Below are 24,986 nucleotides of genomic sequence, written 5' to 3'. Positions count from 1 at the left end.
TATACATAAATGGGGTGGTTTCCCGGACAGGGATTAGCTTAAACCAACTGTTGTAGACGAAAGTTAATTGTCACTTCAAGTGTTGCCTGTATTGATATCTGTGTGTTCAGAAGTGGGGTGTGCCGGTTTCAGAAATGGTGATAACGGCTATGACGTAAGTCATGTGATGGTTCGTAATAACCGTCCGGGGGAAAAAACGTCCAGGGGTGGGTCTCTGGGTAATTTGTTTGTAATTATAAAACGAAAATACCGTTTTTCTGTTTTTTGTTTCAAAGGGAAAAAACAAGTAATCGTTTTTGGTGTCATAATCAGAAACGAAAAACCAATTGAAAACGACCCGTTTTTCGTATTTGGCGATCATTTTGTCGTTATTCCTTTTTGAACAAAGAATGAAGAGGGTCTTTTAACTTCAGTCAATTCGTTATTCGTTTATAAACCATTAACCATTATTAAAACTAATAAAATAATAACTCTGGCTGTTAGGGAGAATTATACATTTTTAAGACTATTGGTGACCTGTAACTTCAGATTAGTAAATTAAGTCATTTTATATGTAGCTTAGGATAGCAGGTAGCCTATTTATTTATAAGTTTCTATTATTTAATTCACATTTTAGTTTTGTAACATATTTATAGCCCTTCTTGCTATGTGGAAGCTCAACCAGCAGAGGTCACTCTACCCCCTTCTGTGCACCGATTCTTTCTGTGGCGATAACAGGCAACAAGTGTTTGACCTTTTGACTTGTGTTTAAGAGAAGGCAAGCACTGCTACCAACATAAGCTAATCACTAAGCTTGAAGGGTGTGCAGTAGTGATAGCAAAATGAGGCTTCCTGAACCACTGACACCTCGCAGCCCATTGCTTCACCCAAAGGTTCATCACCCGAAGCTTAATTCAGCATTGCTCCATAGTGACACCTAGCGACTGTTAAAATTTTATTTATCTGTTAGCAGATAAATAAAATACATTTTATGCAATGACCTAAGCAGATTTTGTTTTAATTGTCTGGTTATAAAATAGAAGATGCATGTTTTTCGGTGTGAATTTTCTTGGGGTGTCTACAATAAATTCATTAATTACAATTAATTGATACACAGTTAATTAATTATTAATTAATTAATTAATTGTTTAAAGAATGACTAAAAAAAGTATGAGCTAAAAAGTAAGACTTTGTTTAGTACAGTGTACATGAGAGAGTAGTCTGGGGTGAAATAAGAATTGTTACTTTGTTTATTTATATTTGTGTAAAGTGAAACCATTACTAGTTTTAGTACTGTGTAGTGCTTATGGGACTGGGGGAACAAAGAAATATTATTGCTGTATGTCAGCTCCTTATGACACAGCAAGCAATTCACCTTCAAACATGAACAAATGGACATGAAGACCACACTGTCATAAAGTGTGACTTATAATAATTATATTAACACAGTAAAATATAATAATTACACATACTTTATTGTGAGCAAAATTTCAAAATACTCTCAGACAAGGGAGTATTTCCTCTTTCTTGCTGGCTCCATTACAAAGACAAAATAATAGGTCACAAAAAGGGCAATCTAACTAATCTTATCTTACTAATACAACAATAATATAATATAGCTAATAATTAATCACAATATATATACTATAACTATTTTCTAATTATATAGTATAACTAATAATATAATCTATTACTAATAATAAACTCCCCAACACTCTGCTTCTACAACTCCTGACACCTATCCAACACTAAAACGCTACAACACCCACAAGGTGGCGCAAGTTTCAATACTCAGACCGAACCAATGACGTGTTCCACACAAACCGAGGCCTCGTTTGTCATTGGTCACGTGATTTCTACATTAACGACACAAGCCTCGAATCAGGCTCCATCTGGCACGCCCATTTATTCTCGACACACGCTCCGAAGCCTCGCTTCAAATAACCCATGACTAGTGTGCAGAACTTGGCTTTTCTCCCTGGTTCTCGTGTCAGAGCCTCCCAGAGTTTCCCCAATACCTGGAGGATGTGAGCCTGTGCTGTGTGCAGGGTTTAAGGACTAATGATAGTAGCGAGACTGGCCCAAGTCACCTACCATCACTCTCTCTTCAAATAAATGCTGGACTGGCAGGACAAAGCAGCAGACCACTCCTTCCTTTGGCACCATAGGGCCTTGTTGTCACTTTCAGATATTTACATCATGGTTTATGGTAAGCCACATCTTTGAATTGTGGCACTACTTTTGTGTAATTGGATGATGTCAACTTATGTCTTTAAATACAAATATACATAATAATTTACAATGGTACAGTGAAGCAGGGCTCTGCATTGCAGCTCTTTCACTTGCATATGCCCTTAAATGATTTACAAGCATAGTGGGTGAGTGAAGACTAAAACCTACTGTAAATGTTATAATGTTAAGGTTAAATTATACTTTTATACATTTATACTAGTTCCTGTGGCTTACCATAAACCATGATGTTAATATCTGAAAGTGACAATAAGGCCCTTTTATGGTGCCGGAGAATCCATGTATCGTTCGTTCAATCGATTTTTCAAATTAAAAACAAAAATGATAAAACGAATAACGACTTGTTTTTCGATTTTTGGATTGTGCATTCAGATCAAAAATACAAAATATGAATAACGGGATTAGGACAAATTTTAATTTTTCAATCTAATACCTTAGCAGACATTTGCCAATGAAATCATTTTAAACAGATCAAGTACTTTTGTGGTAACAGATTACAGACATTTTAATAACTTTGTGCATATGACAGAGCAACGAGCAATCATGCTCTCCTGTAGTCTTATTCTCTTATACAGTCCGACTCTTGTTGGATTCTTGTGGTGCGGGATTAAATTTAGGAGTATAAATTGGTAGCAGTCGGAACTCTGGGGTACCCATATTGGACAGGAACGTGGTTGGGAACGGGCGGTCTGGGCTTTGTTTCCTGTTAAAATTGAACTTAGCACTTAAGAGCGCTTTTTACGAGCTACTTAATGAACGTTAGTTATTCTTCACGTGCATTTCCCAAAAATGCACTTAAATATATCGCACACAGCAGTGGCTATCCGTTTGTCAAGTGCTGAAATGTCGCCTATATAGAATGACTGTTAAAAGTTTAGCCTAATTATCTTCACCCAATGCATGTAATAATATTGTTAATAATTGTTAATAATATTGTTTAATATTGTTCAATGACTAATTGCACGTTTTAATAATTTATGCTATGTGAAATCATCTTTTCAATATTTAGTTATAGGACTCATTCCAGTGTGAATTGCCTTTTTAAGTTTATAATATTACTTATTTGGCTATCATTGATATATTAATATCTTATGCCTTTCTATGTTATGTTTATTTTACATTTATTTTACCAGCACGGATGTACACTGTTCTATGCATACTGTACACATTATATTAAGCACAACCTTTGGTCATTATTAACTTCACAATCAAAGAATGAATTAAAAGAGCTTTATAATACAATGTCTCTACAAATCTTTAGTCTCCTCAAGTATTGCCTTCTACATTTTAAAGAATAGATGAAAGGCGAAACATCATCACGGTAGAGCTGTGTTAAGTTACGATGCTTTTGGGAAATGCAGCCCTGACTGACAATAGCGCACTAGCCCCGACATCTTTTGACAGCGTTAGCGTATTCGCACTTCATTCTGATCACATGTACACCTGCAAGAATGTTTGTAATAGTTTGGCAGAAAATAGGTTTATATGGTTTTTAGTGATATGTTTATATGTTGCTTAGTGATATGCTTTGCCCTATTTAATGTATGTTTCTTTGTTACATTTTGCGTTGACCGTGAATATTTTTTTTTTAATATTCCATGTAAACCTGGCAATGTCTTTGCATCCCGATGATGTTATGAGTGCACCTTAAAAGAGAGCGCATTCAGCCATCGTTGTCGGAATTTGAATGCGATATGCTAAAGCGTGTCTTTATAGGAACATTTTTTATAGGCTAAATGTCGGTTAAGCTATCAGTTAAAAGTTATTTTTTACATAGCACTAGATATACAAACTTATGTTTTCCCTTCATTCATATTTTGCTAATAATTAGTGACAAACGTCGTAGGGAAAAAAAGGTTGGATAAAAGCATTCTAAGCGGTGAAACACAGAGTGAATTTTAAGTGGGTGCGGGACGAAAAAAACAACAATGCCGCGCAGACCAAACCAGATGTGTATAAATAATAATAATAATAATAATAAAAAAGAAATAAAATTCAAAACTCGGACTGTAAGCGAATGAGATCTTACATGGGAGCACAGTGCAATTCACGCCCTTATTATGCCTGTAATCTTCTGTTTAAAATGATTTCATTGGCAAATGTCTGCTAAGGTATTAAATAAAAAATCAAAATTAAAATTTGTCCTTATCCCGTTATTCATATTTTGTATTTTTGATCTGAATGCACAATCCAAAAATCGAAAAACAAGTTGTTATTCGTTTTATCATTTTTGTTTTTAATTTGAAAAATCGATTGAACGAACGATACACGGATTCCGGAGGAAGGAGTTTTAGTTTTTATTTCAGTTAACTAAAGTGTTTTTTTTTCACACCCAGTGCTACTTTAGTTGTACTAAAAAATTATATTAGTTCAGTTTTAGTCTACAATCACCTCACTAACTATAGTTACTTTTATTTTGAAAGTGTTACCAGTTACTTTTCGCTTCCAAAAAAGGAATAGACCACGTGACTTCCGTTTTTGGTTTATAAACGAAAAACAGATTGACTGAAGTTCAAAAACCCTCTTCATTCTTTGTTCAAAAAGGAATAACGATAAAATGATCGCCAAAAACGAAAAACGGGCCGTTTTTAATTGGTTTTTCATTTTTTGATTCTGACACCAAAAACGGTTATTTGGTTTTTCGTTTTGAAACAAAAAACAGAAAAACTGTATTTTCGTTTTATATTTACAAACGAATTAAAGATTATCCATAGATCCCCAGACCGTTTTGCGCTTTGCGATGTTCACCTGTTATAGGACAACTGACTGGATTAGCTACTTGCTCTATGTCAGGGGTCCCCAACCTTTTTTCACCACGGACCGGTTTCAGCTTTAAAAAAAATTTGCGGACCGGGGAGTGAAATTGAGGGGGGGGGGCTGGGGTCGTTGAGTTGCTGTTCAAACGTGCTGAAAATCCCCCTTTTCGAAATTTACGTTTTAAACGGAAGTAAAGTAAACCATGCATTAGGAAAATTAATAATTGCTTTATTTAGGCTATAGTATATTTTCTATAGACGTGTAAAACCATATTTTGGCGGATTGTTTTTTACTTTCATTGTTTTTACTAGTTTACCTGCCCATTTAGTCTTAATATTTAATGGAACCTAAACGAACTTGGCTTGCTGTTCTCGAAGGCAGCTCGAATCTTGGTCGGGCTCGAGACCCAATTCCAAGTAACAGAAGAGAAGAAAAATGCATTGAAGGAGGAGAGATGCCAGAAGAATTGCGGCTGCGGGCGCAGAGGCACGGAGACTCAAGTTTACCATGATTAATGATGATTGTTGGAGCCACATTAGTTTATATTCAAGTAGTGGTAATTTGTTATAATTTTCTAATTAATTTGTGTACTATTACGATTTTCTCAAATTAGTAATATATATTTTGACCTTATTCTTTTTGTTGTTTATTTATTAATAGTCTTTTATTTATATGTTTAGTCTTTATTTTTTGGTTAGTTTAATAATTACAATACTTGATTTATACACCTGAGGGCAGTAGTGGGCACAGGTAAAGGTGAATATAGGTAGGAAGTAGGAGGTGTCCTATAGCACCTGGGTGACGGGCATATGGTTTTTTACCAGCGTGAGAGATGCTGTATTGTCTGCTCAGTGTGAACAAATAAACCAGCCACAAGTCTGAATCCAGTTTGAATTTGTTTTATTTCTTACCTGCGTACATCACCTGCCCAGGGTGCTAGAAGTTGTCGTTTGAAGGTTTGATTTAAGTTTAATTTTTCTTTGTTTGTTGACAAACGGCCACTACAATAATTGACAAGTTTAGGTTCCTTTCAAACCTACGTTAAAAGTGTAGCCGTTAAAATATTATTAGCCTAATAGTTTATTTTGATCATGGTGCTACGATCGATAGATAATTCTGAAGTTGTTTTATAGAAGAATAAAATAATTACTTTTCAGTCATTTGCGCTGTCACACATTTGAACGTCTCCGCATATGTACATCATTGCGACGTACATTTGCAAATGATTCATAAAGTCATACCTCCGCAATTCTTTGATCGATTGTCTTTTAGAAGTACTGTATGCTCAAACTCTAATGACAGCAATGTGATCGCTGATGCGCTGGTAGAGAGAGCGAGGCGGAGAAAAAGAGAGAGAGAGCGGCTCTGTTCAAAAGTGGAAATGATTGATATTATTTGAAGTCGGCTCTTACAGTACAAAATACCCGATTAAGCTATTAAGTGGCTATTATACACATTTTTTCGGGACGTTCTTGCGACCCGGTGGCAACTTGTCCACGACCCAGTACTGGGTCGCGACCCGGTGGTTGGGGACCTCTGCTCTATGTTTATTTAAAATTAACAGAAAGACAACTAGCAGTGAATGTGCATTCACCGCTATCACCCAACGACCCCCTTCTTTAGCCTGAGGAAGCATCTCCCTCTAACCCGTCGTTTGAAACTTGACCCTTCGCAGGGATTTTGATTGACAGGTGATCTGACCAATCATACCTCTTCGCCATCCAAAACAGTCAGGAGCGTTAGTAGATTAACATTTAAAAAAAAAGATTAACATGGAGGATTTGAACTTGAAAAGCGGAGTGTACGGACGCCTTTCCGCTGTTAAAACAACATTCCTTCTTATGATAATTCATGTTTATTTGATGCTATAAATTAACTAGAAGGAAGAGATGATTTGAAAGGTGAGACTTTGTTTAATATGGTTAATATCAAAAGTAACCAAAAAGTAACCTGGTCTGTCCTGTGTATCAGTGCGTTGTCAGTGTCTTCTCTGCTCCGTGATGTATCTTTCACTGCTAGAGAACATGGTGGGGCATGAGAGCGGCGTATCTTGTCAGACATAGCAACAGTAACTAAAGGGGTCGGGTCTTTGCGAACGGTCAATTGACCTGATATATTCTCCATGTTCATGAGTCATCTGCATATCTCACTCACCTGTATGCTGTTTTAAAAAAAAAATACAGTTGAAAACGATGTAGACCATTAATAACACAGACTGTTAACAATTGTTTTTAATCAGTATTTAAAAGCACACCATGGAACGTTTTGGCCACTAGGGGGTGCTAGACATGTATTTTCACGTCTAGCGCCCCTAGAGGCCACAAGCGCCGCAGCACTGTTGCAAAGGAAAAGAAGACACCTCTTTAGGTCACAAAGTGTGTCTTCCAGCATGTCATGTGTCATATAATATAATTTAATTGCAAAGCTTACGTTTACAAGCCAGTTGTAACGGTGGTCGCTTGGTTAAAGTTTGGATTTTAAAAAATGTTGCCTTAAAGGGGAATCGAACCCGGATCACCCGAGTCGTGGGTCCATGACGCCACCACGGCACCTCAATATCAATAATAAGTCTCTCTCTAAACTCTCCAAGTAGCCTCCAGTAAAATTTATAGTAAAAAAAAAACGTAAAAAAATAGTGTTTGGGCGCCAGACAGGACTAATATATGCAAGCAATATAACATTACTTACTAGTACAAAAGCATGAGGGCCAAGTCAGCATCGGTCAGAAACCCCTCCTCCTTCTTTTAGTTCACGCCAGCGAGCGAACGCTGGCCCAATATAATTTCCTCGTCCTTCATTTTATTCTGTCACTCTCCCCTTTTCTCTTTCTGGTGCAGAAAAGTTGCACTCTCACGTCCGAATTTGAGGAAGTGGAGGAAGTGAAGCAGATTTTTGTAGTTTTTTGTTTTGTGCTCGGTTACTACTCGAAACTAGCCTGGATCCGCCCTCCTATGTGCTTCCGCTTAATTTTCAGTACTACGTCTGGGACTGCTGTGTAGAGTTTCGTTTTCTCCTGCAAAAATCTGCAGGTCATATCAGCGAACAGAGGGGGGTGGCTAAGAACGATGATGTTGAGGTCATGCGTCACATTGAGTTATAGTTCAGTAATGGCAGCAGAGAAAGACTTGAGAAAAGGTATTCGGTCCGTTGTTGCAAAACTGCCGAACATACAGAAGTTATAGCGGAGCAAGAACAATGTTTGCTAAGTTTTGTTGGTCTGATCATTCGGACTTGTTGTTTCAGTCCAGTTTCGGCGCATGATATACGTCACGACCACACGTTAGCGATTGGCTATGGCAGATCCTGAGTGACTCTGGGCAGATCCAATAGTTTTAAACTTCAACAGAGGACCCTCCTTAACGGAAGTAACACTTTGCAATGGAGCGTGGCCAGACGAGAGTCTGGTTGGACCAGGCTAACCCGAAACCCCAAGTTTAAAAGTATGAGTAAAAGCGTAAAATACGCTATAGTGGACATGTCATTTAACCTATTTTAAGTCTATGTACCATCACAAGGGTCTTGAAAATATATTATGAAGGTTGAAAACTACAAAGTGTAACTTTAAACATTCTCTATGATAATAAATATTTAAAAAAATAATAATAATACGGTTTTGGCGGTTATAGAATGCATATGACGGTGTTCAACTATAACCGTTGGTCTCACGGTTATATAATAACTGTCACACCCCTAAGACTATGGGGCTAACCTGGTTAAAAATTCTCAGTAGTAACTGAATCATGGTCTGGCAAAGCTTCATAGACAAATCATTTCATCAAAGGGCTTCACCAATGGACATCTCTCAAATGCTTCTGTGCGCAATAGACCCTTTTATTGTTTGTACACAATGATGACGCAGCAACGTACGCGCGCACAGTTTGGCAAAGGAAGTATGGCAAGAATCAGCAGTGAAGCAACCCAGACAGAGAAAGTTTTTTTTTTTAATTTACTTATAAACTTTTTCAAACACAGCTACCAGATCCGTGTACTATAGTGGAGTGGATAGAAGATGTTAGCAGATGGCCAAATATAAAGTGGCCAGATACATATATATGTATATTAGTATATTATATTAGTGCAACCAAACGCAACAACCAGACATTTTGATGCTGGGAAACCGTTTTAATAAACTTTCTGAGTTGCTAACATGTTAGAACCACTGGGGAACAACACCACTTCTGTTGCCGAAATGCGCGTGCAGGCTATTTGATCACGTGGGCTGTAAATGGGTCTATAGAGACAAAGCGCAACGCGTCATAACCTGAAAACTACACCCGCATGGGGAAAACAATCCATCCATCTCCATTGACTTTGTATTGCGAGAGGCTGCCTCCTTGTAATTTCTGGCTTATAACAAAAAACAGAATAATGCCTTAAAGCTGCCGTATGCAGAGCTAACAAACCAAAAAAAAAAAACAGAAATAAGTTTTTATAAGCTGTCGATCCCAAAAAACGAGCATTTAAAGACACAAAAGTGGAAAACAGTCAACTTTAAATAGTACTACCATTGTCGCACTTTAGGGAAACGTAGTCGGCAATCCACTTTTTTCTCCTTAAAGGCTGGGTTTTTATGGCTCTGCCGCTTATAAAAACTTATTTCTGGGTATTTTTTTTTGGCTTGTTAGCTGTACACCTTGTCACACAGCAGCTTTTAGGCATTATTCTGTTTTTTGTTATAAGCCAGAAATGATAAGGAGGCGGCCTCTCGCAATACAAAGTCAATGGAGACAGTTGGATTGTTTTCCCCTGGGTGGGCGTGGTTTTCAAAACTGCACTCTGTCTCTATGAAGGGTATGCATGTGACGTCACCTTCGGCAAAAGACAGAGTGGCAGCATTTGTGTACGGACTGAAATCAGTGAAAACACGAGGAAAACGCATCTAAAACGAGGGAAAAAGCTGTTGTGCGATAGATTTTACCAACAGATTTAACAAGAATTCAAAGCTATCGTTTTACAGACAAAGTAAATAGATCGTTCATGCCAACGTCCACAGTAGGGCTGCACGATTTGGGTAATTTTTCCCATTGCGGTTATTGATGCTAATATTGCGATGTGCGGTTGCGATTATAATAAATGGTATCATGAGTCAACTTGATGGGTTTTAAGGAAAATCCACACACAGTTTAGTGATAATGCTAAAATGTGTATTTGTAAAACTAGAAATGTTTTCGTATTGCCACGTGATGTAGCAACTGCTCAGTGTCAGTAATCCTAAATCCAAAATACCGCCATACAACAGACGTAGAGTTTTCTTTTTAGCTACCAGATCACTGTCAATCTCCGCTGCATCCATCTTCGCTCTGGTATTTCCGCGCTGTGCACACACGCATGCCACACACGTGCATGCCACACGTGCACTGCCTTTTTTGTTCATTTTTCTTTCTTTTTTTAAACAGCAAGGAAAATCATCAAACTGTTATCAGAAAGTTTGTGTTAACAAGTCCACACATTTATTTATTTAATATAATTGCAACATTTTTCTGTCATGTAATCGCACAGGCTGACATCGCGATTGCGATGCGATTAATTGTGCAGCACTAGTCCACAGGTGGGTTGACAAGTTGCTAGGGCACTATCAAGCAGAGTTGGACACTACTTAAGTATTTTACTTTCTACTTAAAAGTATTTGTATTTTATCAGTGTTTTTCTTTGGAAAACATACATTCCAAAGCATATTATCATAATATTAAGGGCCCGAGCACCAAGGTGCGAAGACCCTATTGTTCTTCAAGGAGTTATTATTATTATTATTATTTTTATTTTTTTCTTCTCGGAATTCAGTGGGACTTTAGAGGGCCTAATCATGCTCGAAAACTCATGAAATTTTGCACAGATGTCAAGAGTGGTGAAAATTTACATGTGGTGTAGGCTTTGGAATTAAGCGTGGGAAGATGGCTCTATAGCGCCACCTACAAATGTTCAACTAAGCAGCCCTCGGACTGTGTTTGATGTACAATTACGGTACGCTTCTGTATCATGACAAGACCTACAAAAAAGTATCTTGGAGTGAAGCCGTAAACCAAACAGGAAGTCAGCTATTCTGTTTTTTTGTGTCATTTGGGCGCAGTTTTTGTCATTTCCAGGCGTCATACTTTAACTAACTCCTCCCAGGATTTGACTCTGCGCCCAAAAACTCTAAATTGCTGCCTTCTGTGGCAGCATTCCAAGGCATGAAGGCATTGAGGCATTTCCGAATCCAATGTCCTGGTCGAATTTGAAAAGAAAGCGGCTGGAGTACAAATTTAGTGTAAATAAATGTATATTTTCACTTTTTACACTTTTTACTTTTAATTGCATTTCTAGCGAGAAATTAGTATTGCAGTTTTCAAATATGTGATTAGTTATCACAAATGTGCTCACTGTTTATATTTCAAACACACTGCCTTTTGAAGTGTGTCCGTAAACATTTCTCTTAGAGGCGGTTTACACTTGGCATTAACAAGTGTTTTATGTCGATCGGATCACAAGTGGATGACGTTAATGGCAGGTGTAAACGGTGTTCAAAACGTTTTGAGCTCGTCCACTTTCGACCACTTTCAACCACATTCAGATGTAGTTGAAAACACTTTTGATTGGATTCCTTTGTAGTGTAAACACAAATGTTGAATGTGTTCTAAAAGCCACAGGTGACCGCCTTCTCTTCACCCATTTATCTAATCTGAGGTACTGAACACAATGTTTTATGTCTTTTCTGACACGGCACTAACATATGGTGTACTGCGCTATTTTTAGCCTATCATTTATAAAACTTAAGCGGCTGATCTCTGCAGTTTCATTTTGCAAGCGTGTGAAAGTTATGCGATCTTATTTCATCAATTACACTAAAAATTCAGAGAAAGCTCTAACATATACATTTACAAAACACTGTGCAGCATGTTTTCTTACAACACAAACAGCGGATTTCGGGATAATATTAGTTTGCGTCCATATAAACTCGTCATTTCTCCCGCTCGTGTTTAAATGACAACAGAGAGACTGGCCCACAGCTTCCTTAATGCCTCCAAAGTCTTTGCCTCATGAGGCAGCGGGTAACAAGTCACCTGCCTTCGGACGCAGCCGTAGTAAGACAGCAGCTGTGTCCCAATTCAAGGGCTGCGACCTTCTAAGCCAGGGGTGTCAAACTCATTTTAGGCTGAGGGCCGGATGGTAAATAATGCCACGAAGTGCGGGCCGGATAATTTTTTTAAACCTTAGTGTGCTGATAATTGTGTTAAAATTAACTAAACAAACCAATTAATTTATTTGTTTAGCAAGAAAACTAGAGAAACACACAGCTCTGTGAAAACTACATTTCATAAGGTCACACTCATACTGTATATTATACACACAAATTTACATCTGTACAAAATCCACTGGCCTTAGGTTGAAAAGCTTTTATTTTTACTTCTTTGCCTTAATGCCAAAATTATTTATAAACCATTCACTGTTCTTTGGAATATATTTGTAATGAGAACAGTCATTTAGAAAATGAAAATGCTAGATGGGTTTGTTATGTTGAACTGCCTTCAGCAGCCTCCCTTTCCGTTCTCTGTCTATATTTTCTGAAAGCATTGGTGTTTTTTTTATTTTTTGTCTACAAAGTGTGCCAACAACAGCAAATTTAGTGTTTATATTAACTTACACCTGATCGGGAACATTAAATCCATTAGACAAGCATTGTAACTTTAATACTAAGAATGTGGATATTTTGTCGTTTGCTTGCTAAGTTGTTAGCACTTTTAGAACACCGACAGCAAATCATTACCGGAAGAAATACATAAACAAACTTCCAAATTACGAATTCTGTGGTTTAACAACTGATATAATGTAATGAATCTACCTGTTAATGCAACGAACTTCGGAAACTGTCGTTTTCGCTCTCCAGGCAGAGAGTGGACACAGAGATGCTGCGGAGCGGGCGGGAAAACATGAAGTGGATTACTGGAATCAGTGGATCTTTAGGGGAGCGGTAAACAATAAAGATTTTTGGGCACCGTGTTTAGTCTGTTCCGCGTTTTGCTGGTTTCCACAAGTCAAAAACCCCGCCTGAAAGGGTTTTTAAAATATGTATTTAATATTTAATAAAACTGTATAAATCATCATGCGGGCCGGATTGGACACCTTTGCGGGCCGTATGTTTGACACCCCTGTTCTAAGCATTTAACCTAAATACGCAACCAAGGCGAGCACTCGGTCATTTAAGGTGGCAGCCTCCGAAGTCCGCAAAGAGAACCCAAATGAGACGGCTTAACCTGTCACGACTGGGATGCAGGAGTGAGTAAGTTAGGACGCATGTGCAAAGTTCAGATGAATAAATAACATTTTTTAACCAACAGAAACAAAACACGAGGAGTAAAACAACGGGCAGGTAAGTAACACATGAACACATGAACACTCAAACAGAGAACAACAGGAACAGACGTGGAACAGCGACAATGATCCGGCAATGAGTGTGACACAAACACTGGTATAAATACACAAAGACTAATGACACACAGGTGGAATGAATGATGTGATAATTAACAAGTGTCCAGGTGATGACAATATAGAACAGACACAAAACATGACACGGATCACCGTGACATAACCTTCGGAAGAACCATAATTTTGTCACCTGCTGCACTCGCCCACCGCGCCTTTCAGCAGGACGCAGCGAAGACGTTTCTAACTTAATAAAATAAATATGGAATCAGAAAACATATTAATTTATTTTAGAAAATATGACATGTTAATGTAGATTTAACTATTCAAGAGTATATCAAATGAATCAACCTTAGAAATATACACAACACAAAAAAAACAGAACAATATTTACACAAAACATAACTTATGATACTAAAACAGTGACAAGAAAAATGTTTTCTGCAAAATACAAACTTTTATTTAACAAAGGTTTTAATTGTTTATTGTAGAATATCCAGCTGTTATATGCAGCCGTTGCAGACACGCAATGAATCTCGGGATAGCCCCAGCTTTTAAGGATCCATTCGTTCTATCCTTAACAGCATGAAGAATAGTGATGGAAATTTTCGTTCATTTAGGTGACTCGTTCATTTTCAGTTCGTTCACCAAAATGATTCGTTCAGACTCGTTCACTGATTCGTTCAGTGACCATTTCTTAATTTTACAAAAATACGCCAATAGGTGGCGAAGATGTGTGTCATTATGTGTTTTAAGACAATGAATGACTTTTTGCAAAAACTCATTAGTTTTTAATAAAGCTCAAATTGTGAAATACTAAGCATAATTTTATCAAGTTACCGAATATATTAAGACACACGTACATTCATAGTACATCTAATCTGGATTTGTTGTAAATAAAGACTCCCGTGCATGCCTCCTCTGGTTCGTCAGTCATCAGATCCTCGTTCACGAATCATATAATTTCGGTCATGTTGTTCAAGACTTCGTTCAGACGCAGATGACTGATTTAAGTTCGGTGAAAGGGTGGATTAAACTATATAGACATATAAAACTATATTAAACAGAAATACCAATTTTTTCAACAGTAATTACCTTGCTTATCATTTGTATTAAGGTAAATAGTCCGCCTAAACATGGTTACTATAACTTTTATTAAAATAAAACCACATGATTCTTTCACAAGATTGTTTACGTTGCACTCGCTATCTATACGATCTCTCTCATTCATTAGGTTGTAACCTGTACCAGTCATTCAGTTTGTTTAAGAACGCGATCTCTCTATCTCTCTCACGTTCGTTCAGACTCAAAACAGCGGCTCGGTCAGTGAAGGGCGTATTCATTCAGTACGTTGAGCCAATCATATGCTCGGCCACAGCTTATACTCGATTGCCATTGGCTCGTAGTTTTGTCACTCTTTGAAGGCGGAAAGAAAGCCGCGCATCATTTGTCCGTGCTCCTCAAGAAGGGAGGGAAATTTCAGTGAACGAGAAATATGAGTCAATGGATGGCGTGAACGAGAACGATTCGTTCACATAAAAGATTCGTTCAAAAAGAACGATTCGTTCACGAACGTAACATCACTAATGAAGAAATAAGGACGCATTTTGAGGCTTCATTCTAAGCACCCTTTGAATTGGGATGGCCTTACTAGCCTCAAGTCACGCTGCTGTGACGCAATCGGTCTTAAAATACGTCCTTAGAACATCGCAGCCTTTGAATTGGGACACAGGTAGCGATAACATCTTTTTTAGATATGAAGGCTTCAATTGTTGTTCTTTGCTCATGTTTTAACAAAAATGAAAAGTTTAAATCGCTTAAAACAGACGCATAGCTGATTCAAACGAGTTATGTTCCACGGCAGCATCCTTCTTTGTAATGTACAAAATCTGCTTCACCGTGTCCATCGTGTAAAGCCTGCCCAACATTTCTGATTGATGCCATGATTTCAACGGATTAGAAATGGGCTTGAATGGCCTCTTTGCCAAATCTGCCGTAAGTTAATGTGTTTGTAATAAAAGTGTAGTAACCATGCATTTTTTGGTGTATAGATTACTATTAGTAAAACCATGGTTCCCTTTCAAAATGGTTCACTTTGCATTGTGTCAGTAGCAACTCCAGTTTACCCCGCGATTGAAGCCTATTGGTTAACGTCAGTAAAAATTACAGACAAATGGCATTTGAAATCGCGAAAGGGGCGGGTTTTACGCGCTATTTAAGTCTGGGTCAAATGCAGAAATTCACCTTTATGAAGTGCGATCATCTCGCTGCTCCGAGGAAGAAGCCTTTACCTTTACTCGACGTTGAATCAAGCCCTGCAGCGGAATCCACGCCCCGGCGTCTTCCCCGGCCCCTTTCCGGATCAAAAAGAGCAGAATTTCCTAGAGGGAATTTCCTCTCAAACAGAGGTCCCCAACCACCGGGTCGCGACCCAGTACCGGGTCGTGGACAAGTTGCCACAAGGTCGCAAGACCGTCCCAAAAAAAATGTGCATAATAGACATGTAATAGCTTAATCGGGTATTTTGTACTTTAAGTACTTCAAATAACATAAATCATTTCCACTTTTGTACAGAGCCGTGCTCTCTCTTTTTCTTAGTGATGCACCGATGTATCGGCCACCGATTTTTGATGAATTTGAAACCATCGGCATATCGGCAACAGCACGAGGAAGGCCGATACCGATTGTTTATTAATTAACTGCATAAAGAAATCCATTATATGTAAAAAATGAGTTAATGTTGTTAATAAAATAAATGCTGAATAGCAAAAAACACCTTTGAAGGTTGTCAGTGTCACGGCTAGTCCATGTCATGTTTTGTGTATTGCACTGATCCGTCTCACCTGGACACTCATTGACTCATTACGCCAATACACTACACCTGTCTTGTGTTTAATTGTCTTTGTATTTATATGCCTTGTTTCTGTCACACCGGTTGCCAGATTATTGTCATTACAACCCTGTCTGTTCCCTGTGTTGGATGTTCCTGTTTTCCTGTGTTCCTGTATTCACCATGTCAGCCCTCGTGCTTTTATTATTAAATGTTATTTATTTTGAACTTTGCGTTTGCGTCCTGTCACTCCTACCCAGTCATGACAGTCAGGCTGTCTTATTATATTTGTTTTAGCTTAGTTTGTGCCTCTCTTATTATGTTGGTCAGTTGAATGTTAATTAGATCCAATCCATGTTCAGTAAAAATAATTTGATGCAAAAATAAACTAGCTAATAGACCAACTGTATAGTATTGTATATAAGTGTTTAACTCTTTCCCCGCCATTGACGAGATATCTCGTCAATTAAGAGAAAACGCTTCCCCGCCAATGACGAGATTTTCCGTCTTTCCGCAATACCGCTATTATCCACCAGGTGGCGCCCTTCCGCAACTTTAAGTACCGGAAGTATTGCCCTATGGCAAGCAGCTGCATGTCCGTGTCTGTTTTAAAGATCGCGCTGAATGGGATCTCTATGAAAAGTCCGTCATAAAAATGGAATTATATCTGCTTTTTGCTCAAAATATGGTGTTTTTGCAAAAACCTACCCATATTCAAAAGCTGATTGCAAAAGAACCACTAAAGGTAGGATGAAACGGGTTTTTTTGTTTGAAAGCAGAGGGTCTGTTCTTTCATTTGGTATATTGTATGTTTATATATTTAAAGAAGAACATTTTCTGGAAGGCATTAAACTTTGGTGAAAATCATGAAAAACGCTGGCGCTGGCTGGCAACTTTTTTTAAAAACGCTGGCGGTGAAAGAGTTAATATCGGCATCGGTATCGGCCAGAAGTTGCCTGTTTAAATCGGTATCGGCCCCAAAAAAATCTTATCGGTGCATCCCTACTTTTTCTCTGTCTCTCTGTTTCTCTCTCTCTCTCTCTCTCTCCCAGCGCATCAGCGATCACATTGCTGTTATTAGAGTTTTGAGCGTACAGTAGGCTACTTCTAAAACACAATCGATCAAAGAATTGCAGAGGTATGACTTTATGAATCATTTGCAAATGTACCTTGCAAATCATGTAAATACGCAGAGACGTTCAACTGTGTGACATCGCAAATGACTGAAAAGTAATTATTTTATTCTTCTTTAAAACAACTTCAGAATTATCCAGCGATCATGGCACCATGATCAAAATAAACTATTAATAATATTTTAACGGCTACACTTTTAACGTAGGTCTGGAAGGAACCTAAACAGTCCTGTGTCAATCAAGTCTCCGTGCCTCCGCGCCCAGCCGCAATTATTCTGGCATCTCTCCTCCTTCAGTGCATTTTTTTCTGTTCTGTTACTTGGACTTGGGGCTCGAGCCCGACCAAGATTCGTGCTGCCTTCGAGAACATCAAGCCAAGTTCGTTAACCATTAATTGTTAAAGGGGACATTCCATGAAAATCAGACTTTTTCCATGTTTAAGTGCTATAATCGGGTCCCCAGTGCTTCTACCAACCAAGAAAACATGAAAAATAGCAACCCTGTAACTTTGTTTTGGCAAGGCTCTCTCTGCAAGCATGTGAATATATAGGTCATTCGGATTGCCCTCCCCCCATGACGTAGGTAGGGGATCTTATTATAATGATACCGCCCCTTCAACTGCGTTATCCAACCATGACGCTGCCTCGAGTGCGAGAGTCAGAGAGAAAGAATGACTGACAGCACGACGCGTTAGTATTCCCTCAAACACAAACAGTAGCCTACAATCTTATAACTTGTAGTTTTAATAATCTTTCTAAAGGTTGAATTAACGTTCTAAAGGATTAACCTTAACTTAGTGAAAGAGAGAGAGAGCGAGTGAGCGAGAGAGAGCGAGTGAGCAAACGAACGAGAGAGAGAGCAATGCGACGCGGTTCGCTTTCAATGTTGTTTAATATTTTTCTCTGAAGTTTATATGAATGAACACGAGGATTAATGCACTGCACGAGACAGAGTGAGAGAACAACGCGTATTCACTATCATACACAATAAGCATAAATATGTTGTTTAATGTTTCTCTCAAGTTTCAAATTAATACAAGGAGAGAGACTGACAGAAACGCGAATGTGTTCAATACGTACACAATAAACTTAAACATGTAATTTGATCTGTTTTTCTAAAGTTTAAGCATTAAACGTGTTGTTTTATTACAGATCATTTAAATGTGCTCGAGTGGTTTGGTCAAAAAGTAAACTTCTGAGTGTTTGTGGAAGTGTAGTTTATTTGTAACATGCTTAAAATCATTGTGCCTGTTTAAAACACTGGAGCATGAAACCTAAAAGTCTTTATTTTTATTCCACAATGTTCCACATCTGATAAACATGTATTTAGTATGCATAAAACAGATGATTTACTTTTTAAACTTGTTCATATATATAATGCTGAACATAACTTACTAACTTCTTTCGTGAGAATATCTCCCTGATGCTCTGTCATGTCTACAGCTCAAGCGCCCACCTGAGCAGCTTATTTGAATTTAAAGGGATACACACAAAAACGGTGCATTTTTGCTCAGACCCATAAAGTGCCTATTTTAACATGACACAATAAATTACCTATAGGGTATTTTGAGCTAAACTTCGCATATGTACTCTGGGGACATCAAAGATTTATTTAATATCTTAAAGAGTAACTAAACCCTAAACCAACTTTTTTTAGTTAATGATCTGTAAGAATGATGCTTTATTAGTGCTGTTCATTGATTTTAGTAAGTTTTTTGACATTTGGATATAAAGTGTTTCAATACTACAATATATGGTGTAAAAACGTCTGAGTGCTGCCCTCTTCAGGTTGAACGGTGGCTACTGCAGTTGAATTTTCCTATTGGATGTTGGGTCCAAGAAATAACTCGTGACGTAAGCAGGTTCAAGATCACCACGCCCTTGTTACGATCTCACAATACACTTAGTTCGTCCCCTCTATCTCCGTTGGGATCTGCCCACTTTTCTTGCATTTTTCAAATATTGCAGTGGGTGGAGTCAGGCTCTGACCAGGGGTTTAGTTACTCTTTAAAAACGTCTTGTGGAATGTCCCCTTTAAGACTACTGTAAATGGGCAGGCAAACTAGTGAAACAATGATAGTAAAAAGACAAAAACAAAAAATCTGCCAAAATATGGTATTACACGTCTAAAGAAAATATACTATAAATAAAGCAGTTATTAATTTTCATAATGCATGGTAGTTATTTTACTTACGTTTAAAACGTTATACATTTTGAAAAGAAGAATTTTCAGCACTTTGTTCGAACAGCAACTCAGCGACCCCCCCCCCCCCCCCCCCAAATCTCACTCCCTGGTCCGCAAAATTTTTTTAAAGCTGAAACCGGTCCGCGGTGTAAAAAAGGTTGGGGACCCCTGCTCTAAAAGAGCAGAGAATGTCGCTTCGGCATTGTGGCTCATGCAGAGCTCCTTTGCCAATGGAGGATTTTCGCTCCGAGTGCGTCTCCTGCCTGGGTCCCGCCCACGTAGCACCACTTTCTGTCCTCCCCAGAGCCCAGCCAGATCCATCCGCAGTCGGACTCAGAGCTCATCCGTATCCTCACCAAGGCCAAGAGCAAACTAGGGCTTCAATGGTCTCCGCCTACAGAGCCTGAACACAGTCGGCTCAACGTATGGTTCATGCAGACGGCTTATAAGAGACAAGCTCCGTTCTTCCCGGAGGTCCATCAGGAGCTCACAAGTTCATGGCATGCCCCGCATTCCACCCGTTCCCAGAGCTCTGTCACCCACCCAGGTGTTGTCAGTGGTTGACGGCGTGGACAAACGCGGCTATCCGAAACTACCGTCGCTTGAAGAGTCTGTGGCTGCCCATCTTTGCCCATCATCGGCCAGCTGCTGGAGATCCAAGCTGAACCACCCTTCGAAGCCCTGTCGTCTTACATCCTCGCTGACGACCAAGTCTTACGCCACCGATGGCCACGCAGCTTCTGCCCTACCTACAATGGGAGTCCTGCAGGTATACCAGGCAAAGCTCCAACGAGACATGGATGAGTCAGGCCCAGACCCAGCATCATTTAAAGATCATTCTCCTGTTTCGCCATCAGGTCTCTTCGGCGCCATCATGGAGGGCTTTACCCAGTGCTTCACTGAGGCTCAGAAGTCTTCACAGAAAATGCGGCACTTCCTGCCTAAACAGGCATCCTCTGCATCTAATGTCTGGCTTCCAAAACGGCCGCCGGCACAACGCCCAAAGCCCACACCGCCGGCGCAACCTCAGAAGCAACGAGCCGAGCCGGACGTCAACGTCCAGCGAGGCATGCCGGTCCCATGAGGTGTCACGGTCCCAATCCCAGGAACATGCTGGACCCAACGCCGTCGCTGCCTCCCTGAAGTGAGTGCGATGAGGAAACGAGGCTCAGGCATCGCCTCGGCTAGACCACACTCAAAAGTTCTGTGTGCTTCGGTGGTGAAGTGCAACACGCAGTGGTGAAGTTCGCCCTGCGGTGGTGTGCACGTCACAAACTATGAAAAATATAAAGTACAGTCTCACCCAGTGAGATGTCTACAAGTTCGTGTTAACACAAACGGCTAGCAGACGCGGAGTTAATGCGCTATTTGCAAGGGAAGGCAACTGATATCAGTGATGACCTGCTGTTTTACGAATGGAAGTGCTACAATAAATACGCAAACATGCGCGTATCCCGTGGGTGCTCCGGTGCTCAGCTCGACCACCCACCGAAATGCAAATCAGAGCAAATGCTAAATAAAGGAAGGGGGATTTAATGAAGCTTGTTGTTGTTTTACTGTAAATAGAAATGCTATCACAAACAACAGCATTATAATTTTATATTTGTTAATATGGAATTGCAATCTGCATTTATGACAATGTTTATTATATTTTTTTCTCTTTCAGATATCTTACAAATGGAGACTCCTCAAGTATCATCTCCACCAGCTTCCGTGTTGGTGTCTAAACGTCTAAATTGTGATTGACTATGTTGTGCATAAAGTAACAAACCAAAACCTTTGGTGATTGTATAGACCATTTATTTATACAAAATAAATCAATATATACAAAGAACCTTTACAACTATTTACATACAGGAATAAGAAAGGATCTTGCTTGGAAGAGGGTGAAGGAGAGGAGAGAAAGTCTGGTTCATTACCTACAGAGATTGTTGCCTCTTTTTTAATACTACATTGTAGGCTCCAAATTAAGAACAACTGTGCTGCTTTCATAAATTAATTTGTGCACTTTAAATTTAACAAATTCTTTCATCTGAGGTGGCAACCTTTGCAGGGAAGGGACCAAACTCAAGATGATGAGCTCATCCTCTGAGCGTGGAGGCGGCACTGAAGTTTTCAGGACTGGTCCGGAGTAGAGGTCTACACGGGTCCAAAAGTTCCTACCCGAACCCAAAGAGACCCGTAAATGTGCTGTTATTTTGCAACCTGGACCCGGAATCGACCTGGACCCGGAATCGACCTGGACCCGTCTATTATTTAAAGCTGGACCCAGAACTGACGCGGACCAGTATATTATTTAACAAACTTAACAACCGGATAGTGGTGAAATCTGCTATTTACCTCATCTTCGCCTAAAAAAAACCCTAGTTAGTTGATCTTTTGCTGTCAGGTTCCTACCCGAACCCAAAGAGACCCGTAAATGTGCTACACTGAACCGACCCGGAACCGTCTGTTATTTTGCAACCTGGACCCGGAATCGACCTGGACCCGGAATCGACCTGGACCCGTCTATTATTTAAAGCTGGACCCAGAACTGGCGCGGACCAGTATATTATTTAACAAACTTAACAACCGGATAGTGGTGAAATCTGCTATTTACCTCATCTTCGCCTAAAAAAAAACCCTAGTTAGTTGATCTTTTGCTGTCAGGTTAACACTGGCTGGTTTTTCATACCAGTTAAATTTAATGTATGTCCCTTAACACAATATACAACAATAACAATCATTGACTCATAAGATCTTTCATGCTTAGCCTTCCCTCCAGTGAAAGCTTTCTGGATCCCTTTTTTATTCCTGGTCAGTGAACTAATGCCTATTCTATTGAACTTTCTTTGTAGCCTACAGCTGAAGATGGAAAAATACTTGTATTTGAAAATAAATAAGATTTGCCTTTTTTTTGTGTTTCTTTCCTTTGGGCTTCTGCTTGTGTGTCTATGTAAGAGGGCTTTATGTGTGTGCGTATGTCTAAGTGTATTTGGAGGTACATTTAATTCTGTACTAAAATATTCCCTGACACCATCCTATGTGGAAGTACAAGTTGATATGATTTCGTTCATTGCTGTTAAAGTTTTTATGCTTTTTCTAGGCCATGAATTTTGGAGACCTCATTGCATACAGCCGTGGTTTGTACAAACACTATGCAGTGTACACTGGGAAGAATGAAAAGGGACAAGATACGGTTGTCGAGTTTACAGGTACAGTGATTCTCTGTAGAAACTTCAGATCATGGTTTCCTATCTCTTACTTGCCTCTGTCTTACTTAAAGTGCTTCTTAAATACTTTATTAAAAACTTTACAAGAACACCAATACACTCATTCTGCACTTCTGTTATGTTTTAGCTACTTCTTTATGCAGTAAAGGATAAAAACATTTATAATTGATATTTGACAGATCTTTATATTATTTTCAGCCACTAGAGCTTTCAAAAGCATTGTATACATGTGAATTGCAAAATTGTATTCATGGTCTCTCTGTGCGACACAATGCGAATATGACACTAATGTTAATTATCGAACATCAACTTGTAATTTTAACTGCAACAGTGATCTGTATTCTTTACTTTTATCACCTAAAGTTAACAATCCTGTCTCAAAGCACTTTCACCCATGTTCTCATGGTAATACAAAGCCTAATGCACCACTGCCATGTATAAAACTACATAAGAAAGAATTAAACAATAGTGTCTACAGTCGCAACATGTTTTGAACATAAGTAGCCTACATACAGTATTCTGAAGTGTGCAATAACATGCATTTTATTAATTATATTTATATAAAAAATTAGACCAGTTTCATAACCTGTTCTTTAATAATTCTTAAACATTCTTACATTCTGGTATCACATACTTTACTGTGCAGGATGTGCTTGTCTCTTGTCTTTTGTTTATTATCCAGAGTCAGACATGGTCAGGTGACTTTTAATTGTTAGTTGTATCACATTAGTATGTTTTACATACAATTACCTAGTTGGGTTTACTGGATCAATCTAGGTATGTGGGAAACAATTTGGCTTCTTTGACAGTTAAATATTTTCCTTTAGGTGAAAGTGGACTACACAGTAAAGCAGGAGCCACTGTGAAGCAAGGTCTGCTCAAGCCTGATGGAAAAGTCGTAAATTATGATGAGATTATGGGATTAAAACCACAACCCGTAGATAAAATGGAAAAGGCTGTTCAACAGCTTTTGAAGGATGGGGGAGGAAAATACGGAGTACTTGACAACAACTGTGAGCACCTGGCCACATTTGTTCGCTACGGGAAACCTGTGTCCTTACAGGTAGCCTACATTTAAAATCATAACTCAAAGAGATCCTTCTTTTTAGAACCTGATGCAGGTCTGACACAACCACAATACTGTATAATAAGGTAACGTTACACTAGCCTGCACATAGAACATCAGCTTCTAATCGCCTTTTATTGGTCTTCTCTTTTGCAGGCAGAAGCCGTCCTTAATACCCAAACAAGCTTTAACAACCAATTGGCAGAAAACATGGGTGCATCTTTCCTTCCTCCGATCTATAAGAAGACTTAAATCATTTCTTCAATCTGCATGTTCCCTCCACTACACTCACATGCTATTTTATTTTTAGTGGGGTTTTTTTTGTCAAACAATAGTTGATTAGTCTTGGTTTGATCTTATCTTTTCATTTAACACAATACACTGAGACGATTGATGTGTCAACTCGTTTTCTGTTTGCTGGGAACTCATTCTTCTTTTATGTATCAACACCAGTATTGCCAACCATTTTTAATGGAAAGTAGCTAAGGCTTGCTTGGAAAGTCGCTAAATGTCGCTAGATTACGCCATTGCATCATTAGCATAATAGTGACGTGTTCACGTTGCATTTGCATTCTTACTACATTGGCTGTTTTCAAGTAAATAAAAAATAAAACATTGCTGTTTTCACATTTCTCTTTCTCTCTGTCTCTGAACTGTCAAAAATATTTTAATACACATGAATGCCTAAAATGTTTTCTTGCTTGTTTATCTGCTTCTGTTCTCATAAAACAAAATGTGTGAATGTTCCTGTTTAAATGTCCAAACAGTCCAGTTTCAAAACATATGAGGATACGCTGATAAATGATGTTTTGAAGGTACATAGCTCATTAACGCGTGAGCTCGGTACAGTTTGTCTGTTCTGAATGTGCTTAATTTTTCTGATGCGTTTCTGTAAGGACTTCATTGAGGGAGAGAGGACAGAATGCGCTTCATGTTTATTTTTGTAATTTTGCGAAAAGCACAACATTCTGCTTTTATCTTTTATTTAAAGAGCCAGTAACATGCAAATTGTAAGTGTCCTATCACTATTTATAAGTCCCGGTGTCATGAGCAATTCGGTCTCCCCGAGCAATTCGGTCTCCCCTAGGACCCCAATTGGTACCTAGCACTAATGCCTGCTCAAAAATTTGTCATTGCGATATCTCGTCTGCATACGCGGTCTAGCAAGCTAATTA

At 38.8% G+C, this 24,986-nt stretch overlaps 1 protein-coding gene across 4 annotated transcripts in view; it reads left to right on the top strand.

Annotated features, from left to right (window-relative positions):
* The window catches only part of LOC135735547 (phospholipase A and acyltransferase 1-like), a 58,482-nt gene extending 34,042 nt beyond the window's left edge, over positions 1–24,440 (top strand). For 3 of the 4 annotated variants that reach the window (XM_065253964.2, XM_065253965.1, XM_065253963.1), the window contains exons 2-4: positions 22,619–22,727; positions 23,573–23,808; positions 23,968–24,440. In XM_065253964.2, coding sequence (XP_065110036.1) covers positions 22,622–22,727; positions 23,573–23,808; positions 23,968–24,063 — 438 coding nt within the window. In that variant the 5' untranslated portion in view covers positions 22,619–22,621 and the 3' untranslated portion in view covers positions 24,064–24,440. Of the gene's footprint in view, positions 1–5,840; positions 5,943–22,618; positions 22,728–23,572; positions 23,809–23,967 lie in introns of those variants that run through there. The other variant, XM_065253966.1, reaches the window with a different exon arrangement.
* The last annotated feature ends 546 nt before the right edge of the window (positions 24,441–24,986 follow it).

The sequence above is a fragment of the Paramisgurnus dabryanus genome, chromosome 4 (assembly GCF_030506205.2).
Source record: "Paramisgurnus dabryanus chromosome 4, PD_genome_1.1, whole genome shotgun sequence".
Taxonomy (NCBI): Eukaryota; Metazoa; Chordata; class Actinopteri; order Cypriniformes; family Cobitidae; genus Paramisgurnus; species Paramisgurnus dabryanus.
The sequence above is the reverse complement of the archived record's forward strand: the minus strand, read 5'-3'. Positions and strand labels throughout refer to the sequence as shown.